This window comes from Desmodus rotundus, chromosome 3, assembly GCF_022682495.2.
Source record: "Desmodus rotundus isolate HL8 chromosome 3, HLdesRot8A.1, whole genome shotgun sequence".
Lineage (NCBI taxonomy): Eukaryota > Metazoa > Chordata > Mammalia > Chiroptera > Phyllostomidae > Desmodus > Desmodus rotundus.
In genome coordinates this window covers 109,202,059-109,215,102 of record NC_071389.1, presented here as the reverse complement: position 1 = coordinate 109,215,102, position 13,044 = coordinate 109,202,059, and the positions used below count along the sequence as shown (strand labels likewise).

General features: G+C 35.6%; 1 protein-coding gene across 8 annotated transcripts in view; it reads left to right on the top strand.

The window, feature by feature from the left end:
- Positions 1-12,075, top strand: part of CDK8 (cyclin dependent kinase 8) — a 135,948-nt gene extending 123,873 nt beyond the window's left edge. For 3 of the 8 annotated variants that reach the window (XM_024551057.4, XM_045188076.2, XM_045188075.2), the window contains 7 exons: positions 1,136-1,279; positions 3,795-3,864; positions 4,663-4,735; positions 7,358-7,455; positions 8,145-8,223; positions 8,346-8,504; positions 10,792-12,075. In XM_024551057.4, the coding sequence (XP_024406825.1) occupies positions 1,136-1,279; positions 3,795-3,864; positions 4,663-4,735; positions 7,358-7,455; positions 8,145-8,223; positions 8,346-8,504; positions 10,792-10,917 (749 nt within the window). In that variant the 3' untranslated portion in view covers positions 10,918-12,075. The remainder of the gene's footprint in view (positions 1-1,135; positions 1,280-3,794; positions 3,865-4,662; positions 4,736-7,357; positions 7,456-8,144; positions 8,224-8,345; positions 8,505-10,791) is intronic. The other 5 variants (XM_053920799.2, XM_045188074.3, XM_024551059.4 and 2 more) reach the window with 5 other exon arrangements.
- The last annotated feature ends 969 nt before the right edge of the window (positions 12,076-13,044 follow it).

Sequence of the window (13,044 nt, the reverse complement as noted above, 5' to 3'; positions counted from 1 at the left end):
AAGAATTCTCTCATTTTTAAATTAACATTTTTTCTCATTTTCTATTTAAGTGCCAACTAATAACATAGATGAACAATCAGCTTTAATAAAAGTGATTTTTATTGATCCCACGACAGTCGTATTGGTTAGATCAGTCAAAAACCGCTGAGTGTCCGCTCTGTGCACACCATTGTACTTAATGTAAAGAACTGAACATTGTCACTTTGGGGATTATTAAAAGTAGAACTAGAATACTTTCAGCTTTAAATTCTGAATTGGTAGGTAGATCTTTCTATTGAGTAAAAACGTAATGTGAATGCAAGTTAGCCTGTGTCTTCGTGCAAATGAAGGGAATTTGTTGTATAGGGAGGTCCATTTCACTTGCTTTTATAAGTAGTTTTTATGAAGTTATAACCTTTGTCCCATTTTAAAGGTAGTGTTTTACCCCCCTTTTTGGTCCTTATTAAATACTTCACTTTGGAAAATCATCTGACACTTTGTATGCTATGAAGAAACACTTTGAAGGAAAACCTCAAGTAGAAATGCTGTTTCCTTAGGATAGTTGCTGTCTTTTTCTTGTTGTAATAGCACCTTGCTACATAGTGCTAACATGGGACCATAATTATTAGACTTTACAAATTAGCAAGTGCATAAACAAGATAAAGGAAAAAATATTTTTGCCACAAAATATTGTGCTGATTTTTTTGGAAATGGGCTCTTGGGTTTTTGGCTTGTTTATTTTTTTGTTTAGTTTCGTTTGTGGTTCCCATGTTCCATATATAGTTTTGTATATATCTCACGGACAAGGTAATGTTTGAGGCATTTAAATCTCACCAAAAAATGTAGCTAATAAATTGATTTAAACATGAAATGAAGCCACTGGGTGGGGTGGAGGTATAACAGGGCATGAAGAATTGGGGGGTGGGGGGGTGGAATGGGAATCTATATTTATAAACCATATTCTGTGATATTTATAATTGCTTAGGAATTATTATGACTTATTAGGGAAAGAAAGGAAAGAAAAACACACCCCACCAAGATAAAAATGCATTTTCTTTTGGAAAGAACCACTTTATTTTCCTCCCTTCTTTTTCTTTTTTCCTTTCCGTTTTTTTCTTTTCTTTTCTTTTCTTTTTTTTGTCTTTTTATTTTAAAGATATTTGGGCTATAGGGTGTATATTTGCAGAACTACTAACGTCAGAACCAATATTTCACTGTCGACAAGAGGACATCAAAACTAGTAACCCTTATCACCATGACCAGCTGGACAGAATATTCAATGTAATGGGATTTCCTGCAGGTACACATTATGTTTTTGTTTTTGTTTTTAAATCACTGTTGTTTGAACTTAGATATCTTCTTTAGAAAGGTGTATATTTTTAGCTGATAAAAGCTACTCTAACTCAATTCTTTATATTTATGACTTGCCTTAATCAAAGATCCATAGAAATAGCAAAATTTGTAGAGTTCACATATTAGCGTAAAAATATTTATAGGTTTCCTGAATTTGAGGGTGTATTTTTGTTTCATTTTGGTTTTTGTTCTGTTTTGTTTTGTTGTTTAATATTTGAAATGATAAAATATTTGCAATATCTGTATTAAAAAGGTGCCTTCAATTCTTACCAGTGGGAACTATAAATAAAATTCAGTAGCATGCATTTTTGTCTGGCAGCACATATAATACTGCCATCACTTGGAATATGAATATAAATTTTGAACATGGTTTTTATTTAGGGCACTGTACAGAATCTCATATTGAATAATAGCATTGTTTGCTCTATAACCTTTGTCAATAAGAACATTCTTTATGTGTTCTGTTAGAGCATGCAGAATGTAGGTGAAACTCTAGCATTCCACAACAGCCTTGCCTGCACGGACCTGCGTGCGTGCGGCAGGAAGGAAGTTGTTTAGGTGTCTCAGCACAGGTGTTCGACCTCTCAACCTAGATCGTATTCCTCTGTTACACCACAGAGTGACAGTTCCTCAGTTACCGAAAACTGCCCAGTGGTCCAGGGTAATGAAAATTAGTTTAAAATTACCTACATAATTTTGCTAGTCAAGTTCTTATTAGAAATTGTTTATTAGGAATTTTTCTCAGGTCAGTATAACTCAAGACTAATAGAGAAGTAACTGGTAGTTATTTCACATTTCCTTATAAAGGTGTTAATTATTAGTAAATGCAGAATCACTACACAGATACTACCTTTCTCCAAAATTGGTTAACAATTCTGCAAAGACTGTGTTGTTGTGATGGGAACTTCACTTATTCACTGAATACTTACTGAGCACCTGCCATGTGCCAGACACTGTGTTAAATAGAAAATATTATTGACTTAGACATGATTCTTGCCCTCTTGGAGTTTACATTGTACTAATCTAAGTAGACTATTTAAAGAATAGATATGATTTCAGTAGACAGAGAAGAGCGGCCTTTGCTTCCCACTTCTGAATGAGTCAACCATTTCCAAGGTCCCAGAGAGAGGAACATGGCTTAAGAGGGGGCGTAAGAGGGGAAGGCCTATTGAGGAGATGATTCTTAATGTGTGATTCAACGGCTAGGGTAGGTTCATCTTACAAGGAACTTAAAGAGCAGGCAGCAGAATTTAGATTTGATATGCTAAAGAATGAGAATCCTAGTAGCATGATATATGTTACGTTTTTCAAAGATCAGAATGACAGTTGTACAGAAAAATCAAGGAAAGACCAGTAACTTTATCAGGGAAACCAGCTGCTTGCCTATGTCAGTACTCCAGGTGTAAAGTGATAATAAGGATGGAGAATAAAGGACAAATATGTAATTTTTTATAGGGAATGTGTAATTGAGGGAAAAGTTAAAAGATTATCTCAAGATTTTTAGCTTGAGAAATTGACAAAATAGAGAAAATGAAGTAAGAAAGTAGTTAAGGAGAAAATTCCACTTAATGAGCTGAAAGTATATATTTAGTTTACTTTATAATATGTGATATCTGTGGAGGAAGATAGCAAATAGTTTTACAAGTAAATTGAAAGAAAGTCAAATCTCTAAAGGCCATTTAAAAGCTAAAGGTGCTGTTAAATTGGCTGTTACAGTTCCGTGCACCTAGTAGACCCTCTTTTACTTTATCGAGTAAAAGGCCATTGATACTGATGGAGAAAATAAGCTATCTAGGGTTTTTTGTTTGAACAACTCTAATGCCAACAAAACTAATTGAAAAAGTTTTCTACTAATCTATTAGTAGCTGGGGATGTTTTTGTTAATGTTACTGAAACTGGCCAAGGCAACAGCTGACAGATTAATATACTAGTTATACCCTACTCTATTCTATTTCAGATCATTTTTACTGTGTACATAGGTCACTGATATAAAGGAATGTATTTAATAAGGTGGAAATAAGGAGGGCCATATAAAATGAGGTGTACCTTAAAGCTACTGAGAGGAAACATTACATTTATTATTAAAGAGATTGGTTACTGATCTAACCAAGAAATTTTGTGGGAAAAGGAAAAAAATTGGTCTTACAAATAGAAATAGAACTATTTAATAATAGAAATATTTATCTAAAACTTATTACCCTCTAATTACAGAAATTGAGGTAACAAACATACAGAAACATAAAACACATAGAAAGTGGGCATTAGAAAGACAGAGATCTAACGCTGTCCAAGGGAGAATTGTATTTACGGTTCACGATAAGACGTGCACTATAGCTGACATTCATGAGAAGCCCATGCTTTCCTAAAAGTATAGAAAAGTAATGACAATTGAGGTAACCTTTATTAAAATTCTTGAGAATAGGAACCTAGACAACATAAAATTTTATCAATGTATTTCACAGATAAAGATTGGGAAGATATAAAAAAGATGCCTGAACATTCAACATTAATGAAAGATTTCAGAAGAAATACGTAAGTTGGAAGAAAATAAACCCTTTGTTGATTTTTGCTTTTCCAGAATCCCCAGTAGAAGATTGAATACTCACCATAATAGAATATGCAACATAAGATTATTCCTATAAGTAATTTTACATATATACTCTAATAAATATTTTACATTGACAGTCTTCATTTTTTAAGATGTTTAAATGCTGTAAGGAAGGTGAATATCTAATATTGGTTCCTGATTTGGATATAAGAAAAAAATGTATTTATTTCCATATTTGTTACTTTTTGGAAGCATCATGGGAAAGTATCGTAGCCGAGGCAGTAAGACACTGACATTTTTTTAAAAAACCTTGCAAATAACCACTTGCATACCCACCTAGGTTATGCAGTTTTTAGCAAATTTTAATAGAAAAGAAGGAATGTTTCATTTATTTACAATGCAAGGTCAAGGGATTGGGAGAGGGCAATTTATAGACTTATAACAAATTTTTTTCTTTTTTATTTATTTAAGGCTGAGTTAAACTTTTGATCCATATGTTATTTAGGACAATTGTTGAGATAACATTCATGTGAGAAAAACTATTCAGTATGTATTATTAATGAAATTACCTTGCATGTAATCAGTGGTATCCATTCAAAAGTGACTAGTGTAAATAGTGAAGTATAAAATTGATTTCATACCACTCTTTTTTGCTGATCATAACATTTTCAGTATATATTCTATACTGATTATGATGAAGAGAATTGTGTTTGGAAAAACTGCAGCCAATGTAAAATTGACCTCAAATCTAATGTAGATATTTCGTGGTATTTCTCTTGCAGGTATACCAACTGCAGCCTTATCAAGTATATGGAGAAACATAAAGTTAAACCAGATAGTAAAGCATTCCACTTGGTAAGCTTTAGAGAACTGTACTAATGAAATGCATTTCCCCCGCTAACTGATTAGCCCATTGTGAGGCTTTTGGGGGTCAATTTATATGGTTACTCTGCATATTTAGAGTACTTTAATGGTAAATATGGAGATCTTGTTGGTAAATACTAGTAAAGACATCAAAATATCTGTCTTTTGAAACCTGTAGCATGACTTGACATGGTTAGATTAGATTTTCTAGACAGTCATTGTACCAAGTCTGTCAAGAGCATTTTTTAAATTACCTGGTTTCATCAGTTATTTTTTAAAAACTTCAAATTTCTGAGAAGAATCAAGAAATAACCACACCATTCAGAAATATTTTCTTCAGATTATTTTGTATTTCAGCTCTTTGAAAGACTGTTTACAAAATTCCCAACATACCTCTTACACACTTGGGTATTAGAAGTCCTTCAGGGATGGCATATATTATTTGCTTTTTTGGAAGAGTATCAGAGACGCAGTATTTATCAGTGTATAATGGGAAAATGATAACCTAGAATCTAAATTAATCCATGTACTATCAAGGTAATTTATGATAAGGTTATATTAAACTATTGCCAACTTAAATTTATAATATTTCCATTTTTATGTTGTAAAAAATAAAAATGTTTTTCTCTTTTACATTTTCCAAAAATGTTATGTTACATGAAAGGGGAATCTGAGAAAGCAGATTATATTTTGCTTGGCTTCAAATCCTTTTACTCCTTTATTCCCAATATTTTTAAATGAGTTCATTAAAAGGGCATTTTTTTTTTTACTCGGAAAGGATTAAACCTTTCTTTATGATAGTCCAGGCCACTTGGCAAACAGTTGTTCTGTTTCTGCTTTTCTTCTCCTTCTGTTTCTGCTTCTGCATCTTCTACTTATTTTTATATTGTCATACATATTTCATATCTTATCAGCAATTTTAAAAACAGTGCTTGACATACTATATTACCATACAATGTATTATTATCCAAATAATGTTTATTATAATGTACTCATACCAGGACCCAAATTAGAAGGTTAGATCCTTCAGAAGCATGGACTTATTTATTCTACAAAATAATGCTAATAGTGATGGGTCAAAAGTTACTATTTAAGGGAATTACTCTTCCCCTCACTTCACTGCTACTCAGTGTAGTCTGAGGTGACTCTCAGTACCATCACCGCTGAAATTCTAGAAAGATACTTCCTTTGCAGCTTGTTTGCTTGATTTTACAGGAATGCCCCTTCTTGGGTGGTCCCATCGAAAAGCTCAGCTGTAACTCCATCAATACTGTCATTGAGTATTTTAAATAGTAAATCCATGCTTTCCCTTTCAACTCTAAAAATAAAACAGTGCTTTCATTAAAATATCAGATCATTAAAATTAAATTTAAATCTTACCATCCCAAGCATTTCAGATGCATTTTTAAATATGTTGTGTTTTTCTGTCCTCTAATTTGTGTTACCTCCCATCAAGGCTCACTGTGTCTATTAGTTCCTTGGTTTTCAAAGTGGGTCCTAGTCCAGCAGTATTGGAATAATCCGGGAACTTGTTGGAAATGCAGATCTTTGGGCTCCTGCCCAGGTAGACCAGCAGGAGCTCTGGGAGTAGGGTCTAGGAGTCTATTTTTAAGAAGTCTTCCCGGGGTGGTTCTGTATACTCTAAAGTCTGAAAACCACTGCATTATACAACATCCGAGACTATAAGCTAAGAGACCACTATCTAGGTAATCTCTTAAATCACATACTAAAATCAAATATGAGCCTTTGGTAAACTATGTTTTAACCAAAAAAATACTGAACTTTCACATTAGTGTAACATTTCTGTGTGAAGTAATAATAATAACAACAACAACTAACATATATATAGTTGCTTTCTTTATGCCAGGTACCATTATAATTGCTTTCCATATATTTAATCCTGAAAACAAACCTGTGATAACAGGTACTGTTTTTAGTCTCCATTTGACGAATGAGGTTACAAAGAGGTTAACTAACTTGTCCAAAGTCACTCGACTCATAAATGTCAAGTCAGGATTTTAACCCAAGCATCCTCTTTTCCAGAATCTCCTCTGTACCTAACTGTACCTCTGTACTTTCCCAGTCCTCTGTCAGTTACTGTACTTACTTAGACTGGGGCAGCACCGTCCAGAGCTGTCTCTGATGAGCTGTGCTGTCTAATGGGGTGGCCCCAAGCACCACGTAGCTGTTGAGCTTGAGAAATGTATCTGATATGACTAAGAAATTGATTTTTAAATAGCTGCATGTGGATAGTGTATGTTATTTATGTTATAACATTCTTTTTCTCTTAAGAAATAGAAGAATTTTAGTCCTCTTCTAAAATGGATAAAGCAGTTTAGATAATGTGGGAGAAAGCTCTTTGGTTTAGAGTAAGAAGATAGAAGTTTTGTTACTTTTTATAGGAGAAACACATAAGATAATGAATATTAGAATGACTAAAATGTGAATTGCTACATTAAATTTAATAATTAGTTTTTTCTTAAGTTGAGGGAATAAATGCTGTCCAAATTGTGTTATTCATCAAAAAACATATACCATACCTCCCACATAATGTGCCAAGGGGTGTAACTATGAGAAATAATGCAGTAATGTTTTTATGATTTACGGTTTCAGCTTCAGAAGTTGCTTACCATGGACCCAATAAAGAGAATTACCTCAGAACAGGCTATGCAGGATCCCTATTTCTTAGAAGACCCACTTCCTACATCAGAGTAAGTGATCAATTTATTAACTCACCAGCATGGTAGAATTGGGGGAAACCTACTTTCTTTTAGTTGTCAACTACAAGTTGCCACTCTTTATATGAGGACCCAAGGAAATCCTTATGACAAGCAAAAAATGAGCTCTGATGATTGAAGTGTCACTTAAAGGTGTGATCGTTGAGAGCTGTTCCTATCTCTCGTACTCCATGTCCGGGCGCTCATGAAGGGTGGTCATGCATGTGCGGCTCGTTCAGACGCATTGAGATCGCTCACTGCTTTCAGTTACAGTTTTGTGTTCCAATTACAAATCCCATTCCCAGGTAAATTTGTATTCCCCGTACCATCTTTTATTTTAAATATGGTAGAGGGAGTAAAAAAAAAAGTGTTTGAATGGTGACATTTTAGCTAGAATCCATATTTTGGTTGCAATAATAAAAGACTAATGCTGGGATAAAAGAAAAAGTTGACTCATATTAGATGATGATTGATTAATTTTATACAATGACAAGCCCTTAAACTACCTGCTATAATGTCACTGATAAGAAAAGATTTATTTTGTCCCAGTTATATGAAAGGGTTTTATGTTATAAATATGGAGACACAGTCCATCTTAAAAGAGTAAAATGAAAACCACTTAAGTGAAGCATTTGAAATATTGATTAGTGTATCAGAAGTCTTTTTTTTTTTCTTGTGATTAGTGTTTTTGCCGGTTGTCAAATCCCTTACCCAAAACGAGAATTTTTAACAGAAGAAGAACCTGATGATAAAGGAGACAAAGTAAGTATTAAAGTAGAGTTGACAGCTTCTTGCTTTAGTCTCTGCTACCATCACATTTTCGGGTCGGGCGTATTTTGTTCTCCTTCTGAGTTGAACCTTGTCTTTCTGTTTGACCAATTGAGAAGAACCAGCAGCAGCAGCAGGGCAACAACCACACTAATGGCACTGGTCACCCAGGGAACCAAGACAGCAGTCACGCGCAGGGACCCCCGCTGAAAAAAGTGAGAGTTGTTCCTCCTACCACTACCTCAGGTGGACTGATCATGACCTCAGACTATCAGGTATTTCAAGGTGGTTTTGTACTGATCTGCCGTGTCAGTGTTTGCACGGGTTTGTGACCACTGGGAGATGGGCTGCAGTTCAGAAAAGAGTCTCCTGTGCCTGGGGACACATCGCCAAGAAGCGCTATCAGCGTGGAAAAGTGCCGATGGGGTACAGTGGAGGGAGCTGAGACTTTTGAGCTAGCAGACTTAGAATAATCAAATTTAAATTAAGCCACTTGTGAACTGTGTGACCTGGGGCAAGCAAGTATTCTGCCATTTCCTGGCTTTAGGTTTTCGTCTGTAAAATGAGACAGCAGAGCCCAACTTGCAGCTGTTGTAGGAGGAGACATGACAAGTCTTACCACCTTGTAGTAGCAGCTCAATAAATGATATCCATTATTTTGAAACAATAATGTACTATAGTGATTAAGAAGAACATAGGCTCTCATATTCTAGCCCAGCCACTGACTCCTAGGTAACGCGAGTGATTCAGACGTTCTGCGTGTCCGCACGTGTGCGGTAGGGATGGTGGTAAGTGTGAGGCTGCAGTGAGGACTGAATAAGAGAATCTGTGCTGAGGCACCAGGTGCGAGTAAGGCTAGATTGACATAGTACTTAAAAGATGATAGAATCACTCACGTCTTTTTTATTATCATTAAAATTCTTAGTAGTATCTGTCGTGCCCCAGAAGTACTTGAGTTGCGGTAGTGCTGTCGATGAATATAGTTACAAGAGCTTCTTGAGTAGTAGTCACTGAGCCAGCTACTGTACTAAGGATGAAGCAGGCGTTATTTTCTGTCATTTCAGAAAACTGAGGCTTGTAGAGGCTAAATAACTTTCATGTGTTCATCCAGCAAGCTGGTAGTAGAACCAAGACTCAGCTCAGATCTGGCTACAAAGGCTGCTGCATTGCCTACTTGTGGATCCTACCAAGTGGCATTGTCAGTTCCTTTGCGGAAAGACCTGTTTTGAAAATTGTATACCACTTCTCTGCTTATTCTAATCACATTCCCAATTAACCTGGGTTTCAGTGTGGGAAGGATACTAAAAACTTGACCAATTAGAGTTATTTACCTAGTAAAAGAGAAAAAGAGGTCCTCTTAAATTTATAAGGTTCCCAGAGCCCGCTACTGCACTTCAAGAATTACATGCCGACTCTTTGCTTTGGGTAAAAGAGAGGTCCAGCCCACCAAACCATGGGAATCATTGCCTGAATAGTAGCAGTTCTCTTCCAGTAAGGCAAGCCAGGAAGTCCAGGGCAGATGGCGGTGGGGGTTGGTGTCGGTTCCACCGTCTTTTCCTCCCTGTCTGGGTGGGAAGAGCGCCCCTCTCTTGGCTCCAGAACGTGTTTGCACACCAAGGTGGTGGCTCTAACCTTTGCTACTGAAACCAAGAAACATTGCAGTGTTCCTCTGTTGATGTTGTTCTTGTGGTTGGTTTTTATGGGTGATTTCAAAAACAGTATCTCTGTCTACCCTTTTTAAAATGTCATTTTTGCTAGGTTTGGCAGAATTGAGAATTATATGACTTATTAAACTTATTAATTAAACTTATTAAAGGCTTTAAAAGAGGAAAGTAATAAATTATGGTTCATCTTGTGTAGTGTGTCTTGGAGCCTGTAGCAGGCGAGAGGCGCAGGAACAGGAGCAGGAATAGAGCATCAGAATTAGAGAAGTCTGAACTCTGCCCCTGTCCTTTCCCTTTGTGCTGTTTTTAGAACTGAGAATACCAGTCTTACGTTTCAGTAATTTGATTTTTGTATATACCTTGTAGTAGAAAATAAGATTCATTAATTTAAAGGGCATAAAAGTATCTGATGCCAGAGAAAATGATTCTGTGGTTCCTTTTCTTGTCATGCTCATTTTTTTCTTTAGTCGTGTGTGTTGGGAGGTTTCTGTTGAAGAGGACACTAGAGTATAAGTAGCCTTTGGATGACTTAATGTATACAGCACATTCATGTGTAAACCTCTCAAGCAAATTAGTTATTACGTAGCAAGTAGATACAAAACAGCATAGAAAGGGGGTTCCTGTTGTAGAAGAAAAAGAACTCGTCAGCATAGTATGAGGCTCGGTTTAGTATTCTTTACTAGCAGTACTTCTGACCTTCATAAAGTAAAACTGATCATAAAAGATCCGGGGATTTTGTCATTTTAATTGTAAAGCTAGTACATAGTTCAAGACTTTTAAATTCTTAATGCCTTGAAATAAATGGCATTTCAAACACACATGATCAGCCCTGCTGGCTTGGGATATAGCCAACTCAGAAACACATGGATCATGTCTCTCCCTCGATCTCCTTTTCTAGCGTTCCAATCCACATGCTGCCTATCCCAACCCCGGACCAAGCACATCACAGCCACAGAGCAGCATGGGCTACTCAACTACCTCCCAGCAGCCTCCCCAGTACTCACATCAGACACACCGGTACTGAGCTGCGTTGGAATGTTGTCAATGCACTGTTGCTAACGCTGCAGGACTGACTGCAGCTGTCTGCGGGAACCTGGTATGGGCCATGAGAATGTACTGTACAACCACATATTCAAAATGTCCAGTAGCCAAGTTCCACCACTTTTCACAGATTGGGGTAGTGGCTTCCAAATTGTACCTATTTTGGAGTTAGACTTGAACAGAAAGTGCTAGCACAGTTTGTGTTGTGGATTTGCTACTTCCATAGTTTACTTGACATGGTTCAGACTGACCAATGCATTTTTTTCAGTGACAGTCTGTAGCAGTTGAAGCTGTGAAACGTGCTAGGGGCAAGCATTTGTCGTCGTATGTGGTGAATTCTTTCAGTGTAACAACATTGTCTGACCAGTAGTACACACCGAAAAGTTTAACTGGTACTTGAAACATATAGTATATGTTAACTCAACAAAGTAACCAAGACTCAAAATGAGATTATTTTGGTACACCTTTCATCTTAGTGTCTTATCAGTGGGTTGATTCATTTTCTACATTAATCAGTGTTTTTTGACCAAGACTATTGCTTGGGTTTTTTTGAAAGTACAAAAAGCCACATAGTTTTTCCAGAAAGGTTTCAAAACTCCCAAAGATTAATTTCCAACTTATAAGTTTGTTTTTATTTTCAATCTATGACTTGACTGGTATTAAAGCTGCTATTTGATAATAATTAAATACATTGTCATTGATATAAACCTGTTTGGTTCAGGAAACAAACTGAGATGATTGTCATAGACAGTGTTTTGGTTTTTTTCCTGTTGGTGTTGCTGACTTGTGAGCATGCTTTAAGATGGAAAAAGCATGAATGGTAACTTCCTTAAAAAGGTGCGGCATCCAATTCAGATATTTTGTCCTGATTTTAAAGCTGGTTGAAGTAGTGCTATTAAAATTTTGTTCAGTTAATTTTCTCTTTAAAAACTTGTTCGCACGTTGTTTAGGGTGCCCTTACTTCAGCAAAGGAGAAGGAGTAGGAGAGCCTTAGAATTTTTGAGGAAAAAAAACCTATAACATACAATGTACTGTATCAAACTATTTTACTGAATGACACAAGTATTCTGAATTTAAAAGAAAATTGAACATTGTTAAAAACAAGGTGTTATGTAATAAATTTATTTTTCATAAATCAAAATGCAGAGTCAGCTGTATTTTTCTATAACAAAGGTGTTTTATTTTATTTTAAAATGTGCCTTAATGAGTACCCTCTAAATCAATCTCCAGTTGTTTTCACTAATTTCTGTGTTTTTTGCCTCCATAATGCTGTAGATGTGGGTTCCTTTCGTTACATTTAGCACTATAATACTATAAGATATGAAATAGACAGATTTCTAATGGAAAGAAGTTATATGAACCTTCCATTTCTAGAATAATGGCTAATTCTCTGTTATGCTGAGACCATTTTGACTGTTTTATCCCAAATAATATCTTTCCTCTCTCCTTCTGCACAAAATACAGAAGATAAAACAACGAACAAGTTTTTTAATTTGAACTCATTAATATGAAAGCATTCTAAAACAATTTAAGAACTGAGGAATACCAGTACTGATAAGCCTGACTATAACAAGACTCATCAAACTATACACTTGAAATTGGTGATTCGTATTGTATGTAAATTATATGCCCTAAAGTTGATCTGTTTAAAATCTAATAGGTGTAAAGCATGTGGCACATGCCTAACATATAAGCATTTGTTCCGTGTTAGCTATTATTAGTGTTCTCTCTATATGGAAATGTAATTTTTTCTTAAGACTTAAAATGTGACCTCATTCTAGCAGTAAGTTAATCTTTCCAGGTCATTTCATGGCCAAATGTTTCCTAGCGTCTCATAAATCACCTTCAAACACTTACATGAGCAGTAGTGGATTGCTGGAGTGCTGATCATTCCAGGGCTGAAATATTTAAAAGTACCTCTAAATTTAGAAATCTTTATTAAGTTTTTTTCTTTTTAAATTCTACAAAAGTTAAGGAACTCCTTTTTCTCAAAAATGTTACTGAACAGTTAATACCCTCACAGTGTTCATCTCACCTAGGAACAGCTATGAAGTTTCTCATAACCTGAGACCCTTCTTTGAAGGAGCAAGAGAACTGAACTTACTAGATA